This window comes from Diorhabda carinulata, chromosome 11 (genome assembly GCF_026250575.1).
Source record: "Diorhabda carinulata isolate Delta chromosome 11, icDioCari1.1, whole genome shotgun sequence".
NCBI lineage: Eukaryota > Metazoa > Arthropoda > Insecta > Coleoptera > Chrysomelidae > Diorhabda > Diorhabda carinulata.
This window is the reverse complement of record NC_079470.1, coordinates 12,300,304-12,323,029: the sequence shown is the minus strand read 5'-3', so window position 1 is coordinate 12,323,029 and position 22,726 is coordinate 12,300,304. Positions and strand designations below refer to the sequence as shown.

The 22,726-nt window shown below is 33.0% G+C and overlaps 1 protein-coding gene across 6 annotated transcripts in view; it reads right to left on the bottom strand.

Moving 5' to 3' along the window:
• LOC130899662 (gamma-aminobutyric acid receptor subunit beta) overlaps positions 1–22,726 on the bottom strand; it is a 90,296-nt gene that overhangs the window by 21,535 nt on the left and 46,035 nt on the right. For all 6 annotated transcript variants that reach the window (XM_057809775.1, XM_057809774.1, XM_057809777.1 and 3 more), the window contains 2 exons: positions 4,314–4,540; positions 3,491–3,573 (listed from right to left, as the gene is read on the bottom strand). In XM_057809775.1, the coding sequence (XP_057665758.1) occupies positions 3,491–3,573; positions 4,314–4,540 (310 nt within the window). The remainder of the gene's footprint in view (positions 1–3,490; positions 3,574–4,313; positions 4,541–22,726) is intronic.

Here is a 22,726-nt window from a genome sequence, read left to right as displayed (position 1 = left end):
CTTGGTTGGCATTCAACCAAGACAAAAAATTTCTATAAAAAAAATGAAGTTCAACTTGTCCGAGTGTACAATCGAGTGAGGCGGTTTCCGGGTGGATCCGGTTGCTCCAAGTTCCGGGTGCATCAGCCATTTTGTAAAACGGTGAGCTTGTGCTGCGCCGTACTGATGCGCCAAAGCTCACAAAACGCTCTGTATAACAAGATTATTCGGTCCTTCCGCGAGTGCTGTATTAGAGAAGGATGCCGAAGGATGTTACAAAAATCGAATTAAAAAATCCTGGATTTTTTTCGAAATAAATCTTAGATAACATAGTAATTCATAAAATCTTTTTTTTGCTTTTAAATAAGGGGGAAGTTTTATCTCGATCCAGGATTTTTCGCTTCGATCACTAAGGACAAAACTGAAACTAAAGAAAAAGTATAAGATTAGCAGCTGCTGTACTCCGTATGAATCAAAAACATGTTTCTAAAACATAATCGAAGGAGTCTGTGTGTGTTTGCTCTGCCAAAATCAAGAGCTATCTGTGATAAGTGCCACAGGCTGGAAGATATTTTGCTAAAAATTATTTCAGATCAATGAGAACTCAGCGGGGTTGGTTTCTAGGAACAAATTATTTAATCTAATCATTTTTATGAAATTTTGAAATGAAATTATTAAAATCACATGTTTAATTGTATCTTTCTTCTATTTGTAATGATGCTTTAAAATTCAATTCAATCATCATTATGTTGAGTTTAGTATTTGCTCTTTGGAGTCTGATATTTTGCAAGATTTCCAATCGATAAGAGATTTTCTAAGGACTATATTTTGCGGTGATAATCCAAAAACAAACTGTAAATTATCATTACTGCACGACTGACCAACAAACTTGTCCTGCATCAGTCTAGAGACCATCTCCAGGTGATAAAATCATCAATAGAAAAAAATGTACAATACAACAAGCCGATAGTATTAATATTCGTCAGCTATAAGAAGGCATTTGACTCTATAAATTATCATGAATGGTTAAAATAAGGTTTAACTTTAATTATAAACAGTCCAAGATCCAATTTATGACAAATTTGGTTCCCAGTCGTAATAAAATAAACAGGACATCACTTGGGCTGCATTTGGCAGGCTGAGATATGTTTTCAGACATTAGTCAAACGAGCCACAAGATCCGAAACGAGTTACAGACGCAATTGAAAGAATCACACATTTAAAATGGAACTGGGCTGGCCATGTTGCAAGATTGGCGTCCCAGAAATGGAGAATACAGACCAGGGGACGACCTGGACCTAATACGGCCAAGACCGAGCAAAATGGCCTAGGTTATATCTAACAGTGAAAGAAACAAGCTGTTAAATGATGATGATAGAAAGGGGGTTTAAATTGAAAACGAATATTCAGTAAATAAAAGCTTTACAGCTTAGGAGAATTTACGGGATAGACACGGCAATGACTACGTGGATAATTATAGCTTGGGACACAGTCAACAAGTCATTATATTGGATATCCGCGCTCAACTCTCCTCAGACTCAACCAATTCACTCATATTATACCTCAAACGAAAGGGCTTCGTTTACTGAACGCTCTTAGATCAAAACGAACAACTTACCATTATTAGAAGTCGAAATATGCAAGAAGAAACCTCTAAAATAAACGAGAAAACAGTCATGTTTGAGAATAACTGGAATTCATTGATCCTGGATGACAAATCTAGACATCGTGCAGTCAAAATAAAAATCGACTGGATAGAACAGACTGCTATTAGATTTTCATGAATATTTTAATATATCATTTCATTTCAATGTTAATGTTTTACTTAAGAAACTTCATGTTTTATGTTTTAGCTTTTTTATAAACTTTCACATTCATAAATAATTAAATAGAGTGGATTATTTGTTTGAAATAACTTTCGTCGAATATTTCCAGCCTAATACTACCACTATAGAAGAAAATATGTATTTAAATATTTCTATTTATAACAATGATCGCATAATACGTATTATGATATAACTATGTTTTTTTTTTACATGAAATTATCTACAGTTATATCGATTTCAACTTTAATGTTCATCACTTCAGCTGGTTGAATTTTTCCAATTAACGGACTAACCTATCTAACGTATCAATGAATCAACCAGAGACCCGGATCTAGATGATTTGGTAACCTCTTAGACCTGTTTCTAACATCAGAATCTGATCTATACTAAGTCATCGTACATGCCCCACTCAGATCATCAGATCAGAAGCTAATTACAGCAACGTGCGACCTGGAAATCCATCTCTGGATCCACCTGGAGCCACGTAGTTTGGCTTTATAGATCGGTTAAATGATTTCCTTGGAATTGTGTTTGCCTCAGCTCCAGTGCGCAAACGAAATTTCATAAGTAATCTTAGCAAGTATGGAAAGCAGTCAACAACAAAGATGCTGATAATCGCAACATTGTTGTCTCGAGAAATACCTGCAAGCAGACTATAGATGCTTGCAGATCTCTGGTCTGTAATAAAAATAGTCAGCCGAGGCTTTTGTAAGTCAAAAATTTCACTGTTGACTGAAGAAGATGGGTCGATCGTAGTTACCGGAAAAATTGAACTGTTGATTAGCGGGGAAAACTACCTCTCAGCCTGTCTAGAGTTATTGTTTCTATTCCAGAAAGAGAATTTTGACACCGAGATGTGGCGACACTTCTCAAAAGCTTGAATATCAATAAAGCGACTGGCCCAGACGGCATAACACCAATAGTATTGAGGAATTGCGTAGCTGAACTAACAAGTCCGCTAAGCAAACTCTTTTCTCTATTATATAAAAGAGGTTTTTTCCTCGAAGATTGCAAAGGTGCTCGGGTTTAACCCATACCCAAAAAAAGACCGTTCCCGATAACTACGGTACGATTGCTTTAGCCTCAGCCATTTCCAAGGTCATGGAGAAAGTCGTTAACCAGCAATGGTTTTGGCAGGGTTTGGTATTGCCAATCTTTTGAATAAATTGAAATTGCACGGTTTGTCGTCCTCTTTTATCGACTGATTTAGTAGCTTTCTCAAAGACTGATCCATCCAGGTCGCTATCGATGGACACACCTCGGAAAGGTTTGAGGTGGTGCACCCAGGGATGCATCTTATCACCTACTCTCTTTCTTCTGTACATCAACGATCTACTCAATGCTGTTGTTTAGCTCTACGGTCCCAAAAACTGAGAAACTTGGCTTAACCACTTTTTTGACTCAGATGAATGTTTACGATTCTGAAGTCGAATCGAATTTTTTAGAAAGTTTGAATAGAAATATTTGAAAATAAATTGAATTATAGATATAATTGATCTATAGTGGTGTTTAGTGTCCTAAGAGACAAAGATTTCGGTGCTTCGTGGGCAATTAAGAAGTAAAGCACAAAACACAGGTATCTGTTGATAACAATAAATTATTTTAATCACAATCACAAAATATACACAACTTTACATTATTATATTGAGCTTTGTTCGTATGTGAGAAAAAGAGATAAAACTTACAACTTTCAATTTCTATGTGACAGAGCTGCCGATCCATAGGAAAATATTGTAAATTCATAGGACATGATGCTGTGATTGTGAGTCTGAAAATAAATAATTAAACCTCAAATACAGTCGTTTACAGAGTAGAAGGTACTTTCCAGTAAATACGCCCTCAAATTATTACGGAATGAGGGAAAATATTATATCGATTTGATTTCAATTGGCGAGTGATTGTGCATTTTTTTGCATTGTAAAATATTGAGCCCTCAACTAATTCCTAAGTGGAAAGCCGTTTAACGATCTTTCTGAAATTGGAGAAGCGTGCTTATGATTTAGGCATCCAAAGATGAAGAGTCAGAACTTTATTTTGTAGTTTGAAGATTCGAAAGACGCTAAGGGCATAATAGACTGTTAAGGGGGTGGATAAGGCTCATTGTTCCAGGTTTCTAGTCACTATATCTATTAGCATTTTGTACAGAGAAATTCTCGAAATTATCGGAACTTATCATGGGATGTTACATAATACGTAAACCTTTGAATTCGACTGATTTTTGGCTTGGAGTTACATTAAAAGATTCAAGAATAAGTGTATTGGATATCTTATTCTACGGAATATGCAACTGGGTTATCATTTATGGAACGGTTAACTAGATACACATTTAGTATGCATATCATCCAGGCAATGTACCCTCAGAGACTATATCTATTCCTTTGGGATCCAATGGACTAATTAATATTCTAATTATAATGTAGTATGAATATTATCTCGGATGTTGTTGCTTTTCACGTATTAAATATATAACAGGAATGAAATAAATAGTTAATTCAACTAAAAACTGACCTGATACTTCGTGTGATTGAACCCGAATGGTGTATACGAATGAATTCATTGGAAGTGGTCGCCATGTGGAAAGATGAATGTTTTTCGTTAACGAAGAAGGTATCGGGTACCCAGATGTTTTTGATGAATTCTGATCCTACGGAAAGGATCTCGACGCTGGGCCTTTTCCGGAATGCCAATCTAGGATCGGTCCAGAATTGTCGAAAGTAAAAGTCCAAGGTGAAATCCTGTGGAAGTTAATTTATATAGTATCATTAGTTACCATTAACACCAGAATTGTTAATTTTTTTCAATATACGTACCAAATGAGTAAAGGAAAGAGAGAAACTAAAACGGCAAGTTCCAAGAAGCATGCTTTTCGTCGATATCGAATAAATACAACATTCACTATGTATATTTTGTAATAGCAACTAGTGAATGCTAATAGAATTATTTTAAATCTATTTTTCTTCTGAGATAACAATCATGAATCAAACTATAAAGTTTTTAGTCAAATTTTCATTGCATGCGCAACACAAATCATGCCCATGCTAAAACTGAATATCTTCTAGGGTTACCATCATATCTCTCAAAAAAAAAAAATAGTTATTAATATGTCTGTTAGAACTATTAATATCAACATAACCTTATTCTTTTACATTTCCTCAATAACCATACTATTTACGAAGTTTGGCAACTTCATAGAGACTACTACGTTAATTATTAACATATACGTATTAAAAATTACACCTGAAGTTATGAACTGAATATTTTGTATTCATTTGTTTCTTAATAGTCTTTCTTTTGCTAAAAATATCAATTTATCTAGTAGGAACAGTATGATAAAGGAAGTTTTCTTTTTGGCCATAATGTGATGGCCTGAAAGGGCGAATCGTTGTGTATACAGTCCACGAGTCGAACTAGCTTAATCCCAATGTGGAATGTAACACACATCATTCAGAATAAATGGGTGCTAAATGACGTTAAAGATTTGATAGATCAGAAAGGGATGGACCTACGGTCTCCTAGACGGCCACTGACTGGTTCCAATTGAGTAAATTTAGAAGAGATCTTGACAAATGATAAAGGACAAGGATAGTGCGAATCAATCATCTTTTCCTGGACAAGTTGGACCAAGAAGATTTATGCCTTAGTATATTAGAATTTACTGCAAGACATGAAAAAGGTTCCGGATGTTAATTCTGCTAAGAATCCACTTTGATAACTGAACACCTGATCTTTGAATGTTAAACAGTCCATTGGGATGCAGCTGGAATTTCTTGAAACCAGAACAAACTGTCTGCTATAACTGAGTATCGATGTATCAATAGATAAAAAAATAATGATGAGTTTTAGTCTGCGACTGTAAAATGTAACTAAATGCACTCGGATTGCATACTAAGATCAACCTTCCAATGACAGCCAAGAATTTGCAGATCAGTTTACAAGAAAGGGATGGACCATTCTACGGTTTCCCAGTCGACCAGTAAGTGATAGTAGTTGAATTAGCTTCATGTCTATTAGAATTTGAAGTCATTGCCACGAGAATGATCATCTGTGAAATATGAGAGAGGTTCATGATGTCACTTATCTTAAAACTCCAATGAACAACTGGATACCTGCTTTAGAAAGAAGTTGCAATACTTCGGTTCGTATTTCTAGAAACCAGAAGAGACTGTCTGTCGTAATTAACTAAAATAAAGCTGAATCTAAATCAATTTTCGATCTATCAATAAATAAAGAGAAAAATGTGTTTAATATTTAATAAATTGTTAATTAATTTAGAACCGCAAGGTATAAAAAAACCTGCGTTCAGAAGATACTTTCAAATAGGTGCATTTTTGTGTGAAATATTTGATAAACAATGATTTTGTTGGAAATTTTCTCAAACGGTAATTGTAACCACCGCTTGTATAATACCGGTCATAAAGAAAGATAAATAGAGAAAATCTTAGTTTCACCTCCATACACCTGTGTTTTAAATCCAATTCAAAGTCACAATTCTAGCATTTTCCAAGAAATTCTCATAGCTACGAAGCTAAAAAGTTATTCCTCAGTATGATTTTATGAAAAACAAAAACTTTTCTTTGCAACTTTTTCTGTCAAAGATTTTTTAACTTTATGAGTAAATTTCATCAAGTGGTAGTTTAATTTCAGTCTAGTTTTAAAGTTATAAATAAAACTGTGAAGCAACAAATTCATCTTCATATTTAATTTTACTGAAATAATATTCGCTCGGTCAATAATCGAATAGTGAAACTATTTTCCTATCGAGGAAATAAACTTGTTTTCTTTATGTTTCTAAATTTTCTTGATTTTATGTCTCTTCTGTTTTCAAAATAGTTTTTTTAATAATTTTTAATAAGTTTCGACTTTTCTTAAAGTCTTTATCAAAATATTTACACTGACAATTTGCGTATTTATATTTATCAATAGATCACCTTCATTATAAATATCAAAATAAGAATAAAATCTGTCTATATAGGGCAGACATCTCAGTGTTTAGAAAATAGACTTAAAGTTCATCAATACGATAAAAAAATAGAACTACATTAACGAACTATGAAATATCAAAAAAAAAATTCAATTATAAAGATTAAAAAATTTTTTAAACGGAATCTAATCCAAGAAAAAGAGAATTTCTAGAAATGGTTTATATTCATAAGAACGAAAAAGCTATAAATGATAAAAAAGACCTAAATAATTTAAGTTAAATTTATAGCTCTATTTTGTAAATTCTAATAAAACTACAAATAATTTAATTGAGTACTGCTATATATTTGAGATATAAGGACTAGTGAAAAATTAATTTTTCTTATTAGAACCAAATTCTATTCTATTTATGAATATAAATACGCAAATTATCAGTGTCAATAACATATTTTCATGAAGACGTAAAGAAAAGTCGAAACGTCAAATGTTATCTTTCAAAAATTATTAAAAAAACTAATTTTGAAACAGAAGAAACCAAAAATCAAGAAGATTTAGGAACATAAGTTTATTCCTTCGGTAGGAAAATAGTTTTACTATTCGATTATTGACCGAGCGAATATTATTTCAGTAAAATAAAATATGAAGATGAATTTGTTGCTTCACAGTTTTATTTATAACTTTAAAACTAGAGGGAAAGTATATCAAAAGATTTAAGAAATTAAAGAAACTTATTTCCATTGATCTTCTGATTGTGTTTGAGTTTGTGATGAAAACGAAAGTGAAGTAAAGTTACATACTGTCATCAACTACAACTTCACATAGTTTCAAAATTAATTTCTTCGTTTCTACGTCAAAATCAAAACGTTTGTTTTATTTTTAAAGAAAATTCGCCGTCGAGTCGCTAATGTTCTTTTGTAATGTAAAATATTCATATCCTTGAACATTTTGTGAAACACTCCCCGTGTCTTGTTCCGTATATTTCCGAAAGCGAGGTTCGTGAAGATTTTTTTTTTAAATTTGCATAAACATTCGTCTTGGCAAACACCCCCTTATTGTGTCGTTAATGTTGTGGATGTTAAATTAAATTAGATTCTGTAGAGCTATGAAAAATTAATTTAACTTGTTTACTACTACTATTGTTAAAATTATACAGGGGAAATGTTAGTTCCTACCAAGTGCTGTAATAAGCTACATTTCTGGTTTGATTATGATTTTTAAACATAGCGAGATTAGAGGATTATGTTTAGTTTCTACAATTCATTCGTTCCGCCGTCCCTATTGAAGCAAAAAGCCCAGCAAGGAATACTGTTGAATACACAGGCTCAGCGAATGGGTAGAAGGGAAACACCGGTAGCCGTCTTGATATTTGGAAGAGAAAAAACAGTTCTCGAAGAACCAGTAGTCAGTCCATCACGTAGTCCAAACCCGGAGCATAGTAAGTTTCCGTAAAACGGTTTCTGCGCCAGTTCGTCCATATAACACACTGAATTGTGACAGGTAGATCAGTAAAGTGCTGACAGCAACCTCCGAAAACCGCACCGGACCGTTCAAGTTGGAATCAGAGATTAGTTTGTGGGATTGCTACTCTCAAACGCTGAGCTTTAGTTGTCATTTGTTAAGGAATCTGCCACTAAGGAATTACCTACTGTTAGCGAATATTTATTACATAAGTTGTACAGAATCATAGAAAAAGATTTGGACAGGCCAGAAACCCCGTGTATTGAAACTTACGTAGCCGTATTATAATATGTTTTTCATTAAGTACCTGTTTGCCAATAAAGGTAAGAAATTTTGATGCATTCAAATTCCTAGAGTCTCTTCTCAATAAATTTCCCCGAAGCTACCATTGTAGGTTTCTCCATTTTGTATGCAAGTTTAGTTTAGTTGCAGCTTGGAAGGTACAGTGTGCAGGGAAAGGCCGTAGAAACTTCAAAAATCAGCTTTTTAACAGTTTATGGTGAAACTAATATTCAATTATTTTAAATAATTTCTAGACAAACATTTATGTAAAAATGTTGATAGTGGAATTAGCTAGAAGTTTGCTTGGTGCTGGAAAATTAATGAAGAGAAATGTGCGAACAGCTGCAGGAAAACCAAAATTTTCAAGAGGAAAATCTTTTGAAAGAAAAATCTTGGAGGAAACTTCTGCTTTATTATTTTAATACTCTTTCATTAAAAAACGTTAACTTTAAAGTAATTACACTGTGATTTCATAGGATTTGTTTTATTATTTTTTTAGGAATTAATTATATTTCTTATTTTGTTCTACGGGGTATTTGATATTCTACAGATAAATTATGCTAAATAAAACTACACTTCTGGAATGAAATTATTCACTCCCAAAACTTTGGAAAGACAAGCTTACGTTTTTGTCAAAAATTTCCAATCTTTCAATTATTTTCCTATAGAATTTCCATCGATTTCCAGGAATATATGCAACTCAATTTTTCAAGTTGCTCACTCAGCGCGCTTTTCACGATTCGATTTGATTTTATCGGCGACTAGTTTAAATGCCATCAAAGGAAATCCATGATATTTCGAAAACTACTTTTTGCTCAAATCATTTCCTTTTTGTTATTAAGACTTACTGCCTTCTTTTCGGTTGCTATATACATATAATTTGAATCTAAATTACATCTGTCAAGAAGGAGAGAAATATGAGGTTGAAATCCGCATCAGAAAGCGATGTTTTGTTTCTTTTTCATGTTTTATTCCTTTCGTTGACACAAGTCAAGAGGGATCGTTTGGAAATGCTTTTTATAAAACGACAATGGACTTGAGTAAACTTTCTATTATTGCCAATTGAAATAAAAAGTTTTGTTCTAAACCTGCAACCGATTCAGTCAACTTGAGGGTGTGAGAACATATCTACATTTTTAGACAGCTTAGCAGTTGAAGTAGAATTGACTGAAGATCGTTTCTCGTAATTTAGCAAGTATAAACATGACATCCCTCGAAGTTTAGTTTCAAGTGGATCAATCACTTCATAACGGAAACAAAAAAACAATCAAAACAATGGACGTAGAAGGAAGAACCAGCTCCAAAGAAGGCAAAGACCGTTCCATCTGCAGACAAGGTCGTGGCTTCGGTTTTTTGGGATGCCTGTTGGATAATTTTCATTGACTATCTTGAAAAAAGAAAAAACTATGAACGACGGGTTGAAATATCGTGACGTAGATCTGCACAAGTTCAAAATTCAACTGAAGCAGAAGCTGATCGTAAGTAAACAATCATAGAAATAGCTGGCTCGTTGAATTGGCTCTGGAGCAGTTAGAAATTGATCCTCTTTGTTATCCTTTCCATACAATCGACTTAAAATCTAGAAGTATTTCACTAGAAGCTAATTCGTGTCGTAATTTAGCAAGTATAAACATGACATCCCTCGAAGTTTAGTTTCAAGTGGATCAATCACTTCATAACGGACACAAAAAAACAATCAAAACAATGAACGTAGAAGGGAGAACCAGCTCCAAAGAAGGCAAAGACCGTTCCATCTGCAGACAAGGTCGTGGCTTCGGTTTTTTGGGATGCGCGTGGGATAATTTTCATTGACTATCTTTAAAAAAGAAAAAACTATGAACGACGGGTTGAAATATCGTGACGTAGATCTGCACAAGTTCAAAATTCAACTGAAGCAGAAGCTGATCGTAAGTAAACAATCATAGAAATAGCTGGCTCGTTGAATTGGCTCTGGAGCAGTTAGAAATTGATCCTCTTTGTTATCCTTTCCATACAATCGACTTAAAATCTAGAAGCTAATTCGTGCAACCCGAATCCTAAAAAATCGAACAATTTTGATGAAGGTATCTCACCCAAACTTTGTTTTATCCAAATGTAAAAAACGGAAGTGCTGAAAGAACGACTATTTAAGTATATAGAATCTTTAATGCAAATACAATAATCTCAAGGTTCCCTCCAATGTATCTTCAATCAAATTTTAATGAACACATCAAATGGAATGTAAGCTTTCCTTTATTATGAGTGAAATCACACTTAAGACAATTATCCTCCCTTAACAGTCGTTGAAATTTAGCGGATAAATGATTCCTTTGACTTACTTAGGGAATTAAGGACTCAAAATAACAATTACCAGTATCGTGAATAAAGTTGCATCGTTAATAATAATCTTAATAGTTGCCGCTTTTGTGATTTTGAATCCACTTTATCAGCTGGAAGGGTGGAGCGTTAGCTACCTTACATTATTATCAAGATAGATAAATAAAAATTAGTGCAATAGTTATTAATATGGGGAGTGGAAAAGACAAGCTTCAAATTTTGATACTTCTGGACAGTATTATGCCAAAGGATTCTCTTTCCAGGTAAAGTGAAGGAGGAAATGTCATAACAACTAAAAGGACAAAGATCACAGATTTCTCTATATGTAATCAAAAGTTTTATTCACAGACGCATCAAAAATAGAGCAGGCTCGTTAGTGGTTAGAGCATTTGATATACATCTTTACATATTTTACATTTACGTGGTGATAATTGAAACCTGTTATCACGAAACAAATCCAACAAACCATACAGCTACAAGGACTCTTCTTTTGGCCAGGACGAACATCAAGTAATTTGAGGGTGGACCAAAATATGTAAAGGAATTAATATTAGCAGATGATTTTGTATTACAGAAGAAACTGGAAGATTTACATAACCAAAAAATATTCAGAAGGGGAAAGTAGAACTAGGATTATGATAATAGCAAGAAATTCAAATAAAGAGGAAAGAAACTGGACAATTAAGAAACTAGAAATGTCCCAATAGAAAATAATGGCAGAGTCTAACAGGAAGGATGAGAAAAGTTTGTAAATTATTTAATGCAATGGATAAAAGAAATAATGGAAAACATAAATATCAAAATTTTGAAAGTTGTGAGGTTTAGAATGCTGTACACATGGACATGGAATAAGCAAATAGCTCGTATAGATACAAAACGCATGTAAAATGAAAAATAAGGAATAAAACGTTTCATACAGATGACCCAAGGTTAAATCGATTTTCTAATTAAAGTTTGGATGGATAGATGGATCCAGCATTAGTAGATATCAAGCCACCCTTCTCATACACATGATCACAGTTGAACCAAAGTTAAATCAATCATCTACACATAGTGAAAAGCCAAAATACAAACCAGTTAAACATAAAAGTCGTTTACAGAGTAGAAGGGACCTTTCCAGTAGATATGCCTTTAAACTATTGCGAAATGAGAGAAAAGATGTTATGGATTTGATTTCAATTGGCAAGTGATTGTGCATTTTTTTGCATTGTAAAATATTGAGCCCGTAACTAATTCTGAACGCGAAGTAGGTAGGTGAAAATCGTGTTTACCAACCACCCATTTTATAGACATTTCATACAGATGATCCAAGGTTAAATCGATTTTCTAATTAAAGTTTGGATGGATAGATGGATCCAGCATTAGTAGATATCAAGTCACCCTTCTCATACACATGATCACAGTTGAACCAAAGTTAAATCAATCATCTACACATAGTGAAAAGCCAAAATACAAACCAGTTAAACATAAAAGTCGTTTACAGAGTAGAAGGGACCTTTCCAGTAGATATGCCTTTAAACTATTGCGAAATGAGAGAAAAGATGTTATGGATTTGATTTCAATTGGCAAGTGATTGTGCATTTTTTTGCATTGTAAAATATTGAGCCCGTAACTAATTCTGAACGCGAAGTAGGTAGGTGAAAATCGTGTTTACCAACCACCCATTTTATAGACATTTCATACAGATGATCCAAGGTTAAATCGATTTTCTAATTAAAGTTCAGTTCGATAGATGGATCCTTCAGCATATGTAGATATCAAAAACCTGATTAATCTAATATTTATTATAGTGTTGATATACTCTAGTTTTTGTGTATTTGATCGAAAAAACAATACAAAAACAAATGTTTAAACACGAAAAAGTACGTAAAAGTTATAGAAAAGAATCAAGAAAGACATGATTTCAAATTTTGAAACAAACAGCTGAGACAACGAGGATGGAATAGCGTGGAGAAAAAAGTATCCTACAGTCATAATTGTAATTTGGCGTTAACTTGGGACAATCCGTTTTAATAGATATATATTTCTAATTGAAATTTTCTAGTGGAAACATCGAAACTCAGCATGTGTTAAAAACCACAACATTTCACGTATTGGATCATTGGAAAACATCAAAACCGTAACATGAATGAAGCACGAAGAAGTGGAATTTATCACGCCCCTCAACTAGAAATGTATATAATTAAATCTATGGAGAGTTATAGAAGGGATTATATCTGCTTCTGGTATTACTTTCAACTGAAGTTGCATGATTATTTCATGCATAGTAAACACTATGAATCACAGTTTAATTTAGTCAATTATATGCTAGTTTGAATAATGCTTATGGAATCACATGTTTTGATGGTAAATCGATAAGAAGGTCAACTTAATACAAGATATTATTTATGTTTATAACCAAATCTATATCAATAATTACAGAGCTTTCACCAGTAACTGTTTCCTCAAAAATATGAGGGCCAATAATTTTATTGTTAATGATACCAGCGAAACCTTGACTTTTTTAGGAGTTCTGTTTTTTAACAGTTCCGTCGCGTCATCAGAAAAAACTATTTTGAACTGCGATTCCGCGTTCATTCTGTCCATCATCAATCCACAGAATTCTTGTCCTCTATCAGCGAGTTGTGGGTAAAATCTTTGATAATCTACATAGAATTTTGATATGGATATTCTTCAACAGCATTATCATCCATCATAATACAACTTAGTTATTTCAACGTCCGATTTAGACACTCGCGAGGCGCTTCTTAGATACTCTCGACGCGAGTTTTTAGCTCATGGAAGTGACAGGAGCGTTAGCCATTCACACTCTCGATTTATTAAGTTGTTTACTACAAAACTGACGTAATTCAAGTAACATTTATACTGGAAATCGTTTTTTTCTCTCAAATGTCCTCTAAAAGTTGCTATTTATGAAATTTTTAACTCTTGTATAACTATAATATGATATAACACAAAAATTTTTATTAAACTCTACAAGAAGTGATAAAAATTGTAGTAATTATGTTTGTAGTTCTTTTTTATATATATTTGATTCTTTAACTATTGTTCTCTCGTTTAATATTAAGACGTTGCTGAAGGCAACAAGTAGTACCAATTGTTAAAGATGATAAAAATTGTTTAAGTTAGTTCATAAAACGGAATAGCTCTCAAATATAGTTGACAATCCTTTTCATACTAATGAATCAAGAAATAGCAAGACTATAGCAGCAATTATTGAAGATAAACAACGAAAAAGTGTCAAAGAAGTCTTCTAGAAATGTTCCTAGTTGTTGATCCAACGTTGGGTTCAGTATATTGCTAGCCAAAAGGTACTTCGCTGAATAAATTTTCGATAAAACCTATAATAAAGTATTTCCTACAACTTTTACATTATTTTCCGGTTATTTCACCTGACTAACAACAGGAAAATTGTGATATTGACCGACGTTAAGTAGGTTAAGGTCTAGTTTAATAGTAAAAATGTTGTTTTCTGCTTGCTAAGTACTGTTTAAATATGTTATATGATAAATATGAGTTGGATTTTTGAATATAATCAACGATATTATGAATTTCGAAAACACAGGTCGTTTTATAATGTTTTGTAAATACCCAAAAAGGACTTAAACAACTATTTTCGTAGATATTATTAAGAAATTTAGGAACAAATGTTCAAAAATAATTTTTTTAGACTTAAAGACGAAACGTCAAATTTTATCATCAAAAAATTATTAAAAAAAAACTAATTTAAAAACAAATTAGACCTAAAATCAAGGACATTTAGATTAATATAATAGTTTTTTCTTTGTATTGAGTCGTAAGCCTGTTTAAAATTAATTTGTCAAAACACCAAATAAATAACGTTTAGGAATAGAAAAGCAGTCGAAGAAATTGATATTGGTATTGACGAAATTAAGAAAGGAATAAACAAGTATAGAAACTCTACGTTTGCAGCTTGATTGAAAATTATTTTCAATAGGTAAAAATATAGAACGTGAAGCATATCGACGAAACTTTCAAGGTAATGGATAATGTACAAAAACTATCCATACAAAACTAGGATGTAATAAGAAATAGAGAAAGATCCAAAATGCTAAAAGACCATGGATGACTGCTTTTAGTATTATATAAAAGTTCGTCATCCCAATAGGAAATTTAAAAACGAATCATCAACGTATGAAGAAAGTTCTTCCAATATTGTATTAAATAATCAAAATATGAAATGGGTTACGATCGATATCGTTGAATGCGCAGTTTACAGTAAAGAGAAAGTAGAAATCCCCTTCATGAATGAACAAATGTCATGATTTAAATTAGGTCAATATCACGATAAAAAAACAGCAAAGCACTGGCACCATCGGAAAAGTTTTGTAAACGTACCTTGAACTTATTTCTAATGATAATTAGAGAAAGATTTATAAAGAAATAAATTGCTAAAAGGAAACTAGTAGACATAGGAGTAGAAAAGAAGAATTAAATAGAAACAATTAAAAACGAAATGCATGGGCAAAAAGGAACCTTCTAAGATTTTCCAAAGCTATTTCGGACGACAACCGTAAGCACCAGTTGTTGGTACTTCAGAAGAAATTGGAATAGAAACAGATTGAAAGATGTAATTTGAGAGGAAGACAAAAAAATAGAAGAGAAATAAATGGGTGGAAGCGAAGCATTTTCTCAACCATTTTTAGGTGAAAACTGCAAGCATCTGTTGTTGGTTTTTCTGAGGAAAAACTTACGTTTAGAAGAAATTAGAATATGATCATATTGAAGGAACTATATGAAGAAGAACTGAAAGGAATTAAAGATGAAATAAATAGGTGGGATGAAATCTCAGATGCTTTTTTGGGCGGCAACCATAAACACCTGATTTTGATCCTTCTGAGGAGAAACACACTTCCAGAAATAAGCGTAGAAACATATTAAGACAAAAAAAAACAAAATTGAAGAGAAAGGTGAAGACATAAATGAATTTTCTCAGATTTTCTTACGCTTTTTTGGGCCACAACCAGAAGCGCCTGTTGTTGATAGTTCTGACTGAAACTCTTTTGCAATACAAACAGATTAAAAGAAGGAAAAGAAAGAGAAAACATCAAGATTGAAAGGAATGACTAATTGGAGGTATTTTCAGATTTTCCAATGCTTGTTTTGACCACAATCACAAGCACCTGTTGTTGATAGTTCTGAGTGAAACTATTTTGGAATAAAAACAGATTGAAAGAGGGAAAAGAAAGAGAAAACATCAAGATTGAAAGGAATGACTAATTGGAGGTATTTTCAGATTTTCCAATGCTTGTTTTGACCACAATCACAAGCACCTGTTGTTGATAGTTCTGAGTGAAACTCTTTTGGAATAAAAACAGATTGAAAGAAGGAAAAGAAAGAGAAAACATCAAGATTGAAAGGAATGACTAATTGGAGGTATTTTCAGATTTTCCAATGCTTGTTTTGACCACAATCACAAGCACCTGTTGTTGATAGTTCTGAGAGAAACTATTTTGGAATAAAAACAGATTGAAAGAGGGAAAAGAAAGAGAAAACATCAAGATTGAAAGGAATGACTAATTGGAGGTATTTTCAGATTTTCCAATGCTTGTTTTGACCACAATCACAAGCACCTGTTGTTGATAGTTCTGAGAGAAACTATTTTGGAATAAAAACAGATTGAAAGAGGGAAAAGAAAGAGAAAACATCAAGATTGAAAGGAATGACTAATTGGAGGTATTTTCAGATTTTCCAATGCTTGTTTTGACCACAATCACAAGCACCTGTTGTTGATAGTTCTGAGTGAAACTAATTTGGAATAGGAACAGATTAAAGGAAGGAAAAGAAAGATAAAACATCAAGATTGAATGAAATGGGAGGTATTTTCCAATCCTTTTTTGCATCGCAACCACAATCACTTTTTGTTAGACCTTCTGAGAAGAATCCCTATTTCTAGACAAACTTCCAAATCGCATTTGTAAGAACAGCAAATCATGCGTTGTAGGAACCATTGGGATTTATCTACAGCTGATTACAAAATATATGTTCGTAGTACAAATTTATTCAGATGATCTTGTGCAAAACGCCGACGAGCTAGACCAATCGCAGGTGTTTTAGGGGTCAGGTTATTTCCCTGCAGTCTTCGTCTTACTGTTCAATAATAGTCATTCCTCACGCTTTAGAAAAACGCAGATTTTTGGTACATTCGAAACGAATATCCTTGAAAGGAGAATATTCTACACTTTAACGGCGATTAACCTGTTGGAACTTGAACTCTAGGAAACTTCTTAGACACCATTTGGTAGCTTTCTAACTAATTTACTGTCACATCGAAAGACGCAGTAAAAAATGCTTCACAAAGAAGTAAAATATGACAAAATAAAACAATTTATTGCTTGCATTTTTTGTATTACATTTGAAAGAGCCTGATGCAATCAATATGACATCGTACTAAGTGTAAAGTATTTTATTTAAGAGAAACACCAATCAATAAATATAAAATTTGTATATTTTATTGCCTGCAGCAAGTCCAATACTGTTTGTATCACTCAGTACTAGTTGTTACTTCATCTGAACTTGTAAAAATCGATTCGTAAAAACCGACGAAACGAGTTTTTGTTCATGGAACCTTGAAACTGTTTCAGTTTATTTATGAAACTATGCCCTTTGATTCAAGTGCATTTAAATATAATAACTAAACAATACATCGAAAAATTATAAGAAAGATCATAATGATCTTCATTCGGTTAGGTTAGTTTAGGTTAATTTAGGTTAAGTTTGGTTAGGTTAGGTTAGGTTAGGTTAAGTATCAAATATTATTATTAATAATTATTTATTACGCATATGAAGAATTTTTAAAACAAATTTTGTTTTGATTTTCATTTGGTAGATGCAGATGGAGCCGGCTCTCCCTTTTCAGTCCATTGTTTTGATTGTTTGGCTTTATTTTGTGAAACAATACCAAAGCCTCGATGGAAACATCTTCACGACGATTAATCAGTACCAGTACCACTCTGCTACCCAATATTTTACTGTTGATAACAAAGAAACAGTCTCATCTAGAATAGAATTTAATTCAGATTTTATATTGGTAGATCTAAAGACTTTCAAATAAATGTCTGCAAAACAATGGTAATGTCTTATACAATGGTGTTTTTCAAGCAACTACCATGATCTCTAGGTCAAGTCAGGTACTTCTGGGACCATCTTCGATGAGTCTTTGTTTCTATATTCCAATATTTTGGGATCACCATCCTTTAATTGAACGCCAGCTGGTGAAATACTTTGAATTACTCTGACTGCTGTGGAATCCAGTTCATCATCAGCAAGCAAACGTTGCATTCGCAGGAAGATCACGATACTAACACAGCTACACTGGTTGCTTAGGAATGGTCATTTAACCCCAGTACCAGAAATAGTAGGAAGATTTTAGTCAGACCACGTCTTTGAAGTGTTTTAGTAGAAACTACCACATCAGATTCAACGTTATCTTCTGAGGTATAGTATCCAAAGTTTCGGTACGCGCTTTTACTGGAACTCATAGTTCTGTTTTCCTCTTCGTCCTCATTTTATACGATTGAGTCCATTGTCTGCGCTAGATGGTTCATCAGAATTGAAAATAAGATTGAGGAAAATATGGGGTACAAGAAATTATTTCACCAAGAGGCGTCTGTTACTGTCCGTGAACGTATTTTCTCACTATAGTTGTAAATTTATGTTCAATCAATACGAAAATGAGTGCCAAAGATCCTTTTATATTTGACAAAAATCTGTACTGGTTCGTTTCCATGGAGTTCAGTAAATTTATCATCGTTATAAAAATAATAAAGATTTCACAAATTCTTGAACTATCACATATATCTTGTGGTATAAATTGCGGAACGAACCCCAAGTACGGAGTATTATTTCTTGAGTAAATTTTATGTAACGTTTGGCAAAGATCCAGAGTCGCACTGCGATGGTTAGATCCCACTCGAATTAAACACATTGTAAGAAGTATAATCCGATGCTTTATACTGTACAAATTTTCCAATTTTAATCAGAATTCAGTTTTAAAGAGCTTTAATCCTCAGAAACCGCTTAGAATTCTTGTAATTCCATTTGGAATTATACGTGGGATATCGAAAAAGTTTCCAAACTGGACCTCACTTAGCAATATATTTGAATATCGAATTTTTTTTGAAAATTAATACAGTTTTTAGAATGAATGAGTCTTTGCACTATATTTTATGACCATAAACTTTGAGGTACCTAAATGGTACTGGATGACGTCGGAAGGAGGTTAGAAAGATGGAAGAGGCTATCGGTATATCAAAAGAACGCTTTTGCGATGTACTTATCGCCTTATTGATCCGTATTTTTGCGTCAATTCATAACTGAAACTACCACTACCACTACCAACGATAAAACAGTCAAAACACTGCATTACGAAAGCTGAAACTGTTCCAAAAAAGAAAAAGAAACGGTTTATCGACCGCAAAAAAGATGGCAACTGTTACTTTTATGATTGTCAATTTTTCCCGAGGAAACAACTGTCAAGTTTGAATAATTCTGACGTAGGTTCAGTAGTTCTGAGGTGCCCAACGTAAAATAATAAAAATCGAGTGCCATACAGTATCCAAAAACCGTCAATCTGAGCTAGAAACTTGAAAGAACTTATTAAAAGAATCAAAATTAATAACTTACCCTGCTGATGAGCACGGATCGCGCCCGAATTTTTTATATGTGACTGTTTTTAAAATAAGTTTACTTCCCTATTAGTTACGTTCGTAACTAATAGATTCGCGAGCGATAAGTGCACCAATTTAATGTGCACACAGATCAGTAGAAACATCAGAATGTGGTAGGAATTTAAGTTAAATCAGTTCTTATATTTCTATGTGCAGTGAACAGGCAAAGCGCTGAAGATTTGGAGCTTCATTTACTGAATCTTCTTTTCCGTATTTTTTTCTCATGTAATCTAATTGTGATTCTTATATTAATGATGTTGACACATTCTAATTTCCAAATAATGATTTGTTTGTCCCATATTAAAGACACCACATGAAACTCTTACTTTTTTGGTGCATAAATTCAAGGCTACTGAGTTATTTTAATATAACTGTCATCCGATAATATCTAAGATAGTCCTTGTTTAAGATATGTCAACTGAAAATAACATTCAAACATTTTTAGGATCATTTTTTTTTCTGCTTTTGGTATCTGATAGTTGGATAGTTCTCTCAGACACTTATAGTTTTTGAGAGATGATATGAATTGAAATTTAAATACCTACATAGTTTTTGTATAATTTTCTATTTTCACAAAACCTTCACTATAATTTGGAAAAAAGTATTAGTTGCTTCAATTACACAAGTAATGTATTGAAGTACGCATATTTCCGTACAGAATTTTGAATTATTTCGATTATTTTGTCAGCTGCGCATGCGATTAACTACAAATATACTTTGCAGCTGTCAAAATAAGATAATTTCTGTCAAATTTTATTAGGAAACTAATTATTAGATAATAGTATCGTTATATATGACTATCTTTCAACTAAATATTAAATACTAAGAATTTTTTCGCCAAAAAATCGTTTTAATATATTAATTGAACTAATTTACATAAATTGTGATTGTCTATTCAAAAATACATCAATGTATAAAAAAACTAACCATGCAAATCATGCTCCAATATAAGAGAATTACCTATCCGCCCTTTCCCGAGTTCTGGGGGTAAAGGGTTAAGGGCAAGGTGGACTCACGCGCAAGACAGGCCAGGGTCACGTCCTGCGGTGACCTTTAACCTTGATTTGGTTTCCATGAAGCCTAAAGGATGTACAGGTGGAGTAGTCGAATCTCCCCTGACTCCTATTCGGCCCAAAATAACTGAATATGTTACAAATATAACATCCACCCGACAGTCGTTATAGTACCGATTTATGCCTTTGATTAATTCATCTAGTAGTACCTTATTCTATATTTTCGGAATACTTGATCGCTTTTATAGACTTAAAAGCGATCTAATACAACAACACGTTTCGATATTTTCATAAAATTGATGTGGTGGACAATGAAATGTGTTGCTTGAATTGTATGTAAATGTGATTGAGACTCAGAACTTGCCAGACGTATTCATAACTAACAGTTACTAGCTATTAGCTTCCACTGAAAGATAGGTATGTATTGGATAGATAGTTGCTAACTATTTAACTTGAAGAAATTATTTACTATGTTTTATTTTTGATAACTGAAGATTTTTACTAGCTAATAAGTCTAGATATCTATTTATTCAACGCCCTAATACTTGATTAGTTGGCTATTGAGGTAAATAAACTTTTCAGTTTATTTAGAATGAGTCTGACAAGCTCTGTCTCTGGGTTTATACTTTGTCCCCGGATTGTTGAAGCGATTCTTGTAGAAGATACAAAATTCTTCATTCAAATTTCCATATTTTAGATTCCAGCCCTGCTTAGATTGAAGATCATTCCAGAAACACGATTTTTCTTTAGATGAAAGTGCATTTATTGTGGCGAAAGTTTAGGGACAAGTTGTTTAGAATCAACATTTAGATCCTTATTTATGAAAAAAAAAAAAACAAAACGAGACTTCAAAAGGAGGTGATTGCAGTCATATTGCCTGAGAGGAGACTTTTCGTGAAAAAAAAAGCAAAAAAACTTTGTCTCGTCTCATGTCTCGCAGAGATCTCGCAAAGGTCTCGCAATGTGTGGTGTTTCTTTTCTAAATAAAGTATACATATAACATCAGTTAAAAAAATAAAGTGATCTAACAAGATATATAGAGAAAAAGAAAATCAATCATACATACACGAAATAGAAAAAAATTAATTACATCACTTCACACAATTTTGATTTTAACGGAGAACAAAATATCTAGTAAAATCAAAACAAAACCTTCATACAATAGACTATATCTCCAAAATATCTCAGTTATTAACTATTTTTTGTGTCAAACGGTGTTGGAAAATGGGAAAAAGGAATAGATTGGCTAGTAGATAGAATCTAGATGGAGGTTTCGTCTTCTACGCAACAGAATCTGCAATCTGCAGTTTCTGCCTCTTCAGGGGTCCATTATTAGAATGATTAATATTTGCGATATTTCAAGTCCTTCGCGAGACTCTCCTGCGAGATTTGAGATGATATTTGTTGAAGTTTCGGCTTGTCTCGCAAGGAAAATTTCGACAGCGAGACTAGACTAGATTCTCGCAAACGTGGCCAGCAGTAGATTGCAGTTCTATTTCTCTATGAAAGATTTAGTTTTGAAAATCAGAAATTTTCCTAAATTGGTATGCGATATCAGCTGGGAATCTTTATTGAACGTGGAATCAGCACACTTACTTGAAAATATTGCAAATGATTTGCAAGACATAGACACAAATGGGAGCTTCTAGCTCGCTTCAAATTTTCTCATTTGCCGTCTTATTTTTTGACCAAATTCAATCACATTTTCTCTATATCAATATCTGAATATCAAACTGCAGATTCCTGATAAAGACCATTTGTCATTCTAGTCCCAAGATCCTGCTCTTTCAGGATATGCGTCTAAAAACGTTGTTTCCATTCACCTTTTTTCACACTTTTCGGAATTTTTCCAAACACATGGAAATTCTTCTGATAAGACTCCAAAATGGAATTTTTTTGTGAAAGTTTTTAAGCTGTTAATATTTGTTTCCATCTATTGTATCGATATTTTCAATATCTTCCACGGTATTGACGAAATACTAATTTTTAGAGGTTTCCTCAACTATTAGTTTGAATGTCAGGTTTTAATGAAATTTTAGCTAAATTCTGCGAACAAAATATGGTTTTAGCATCCCCCCATCGATTTTCGATAGTACCTGAACCAAATTTTCCAAATAGGTGGATAGGAATCGATAAAATGACCAATACGATCTCCGGATCTGACACTATTAGACTTACTTTTGTCGGAATATTGTATACAAAACTGCGATGTTGAAACATTTCTATAACAGATTAGGATGTT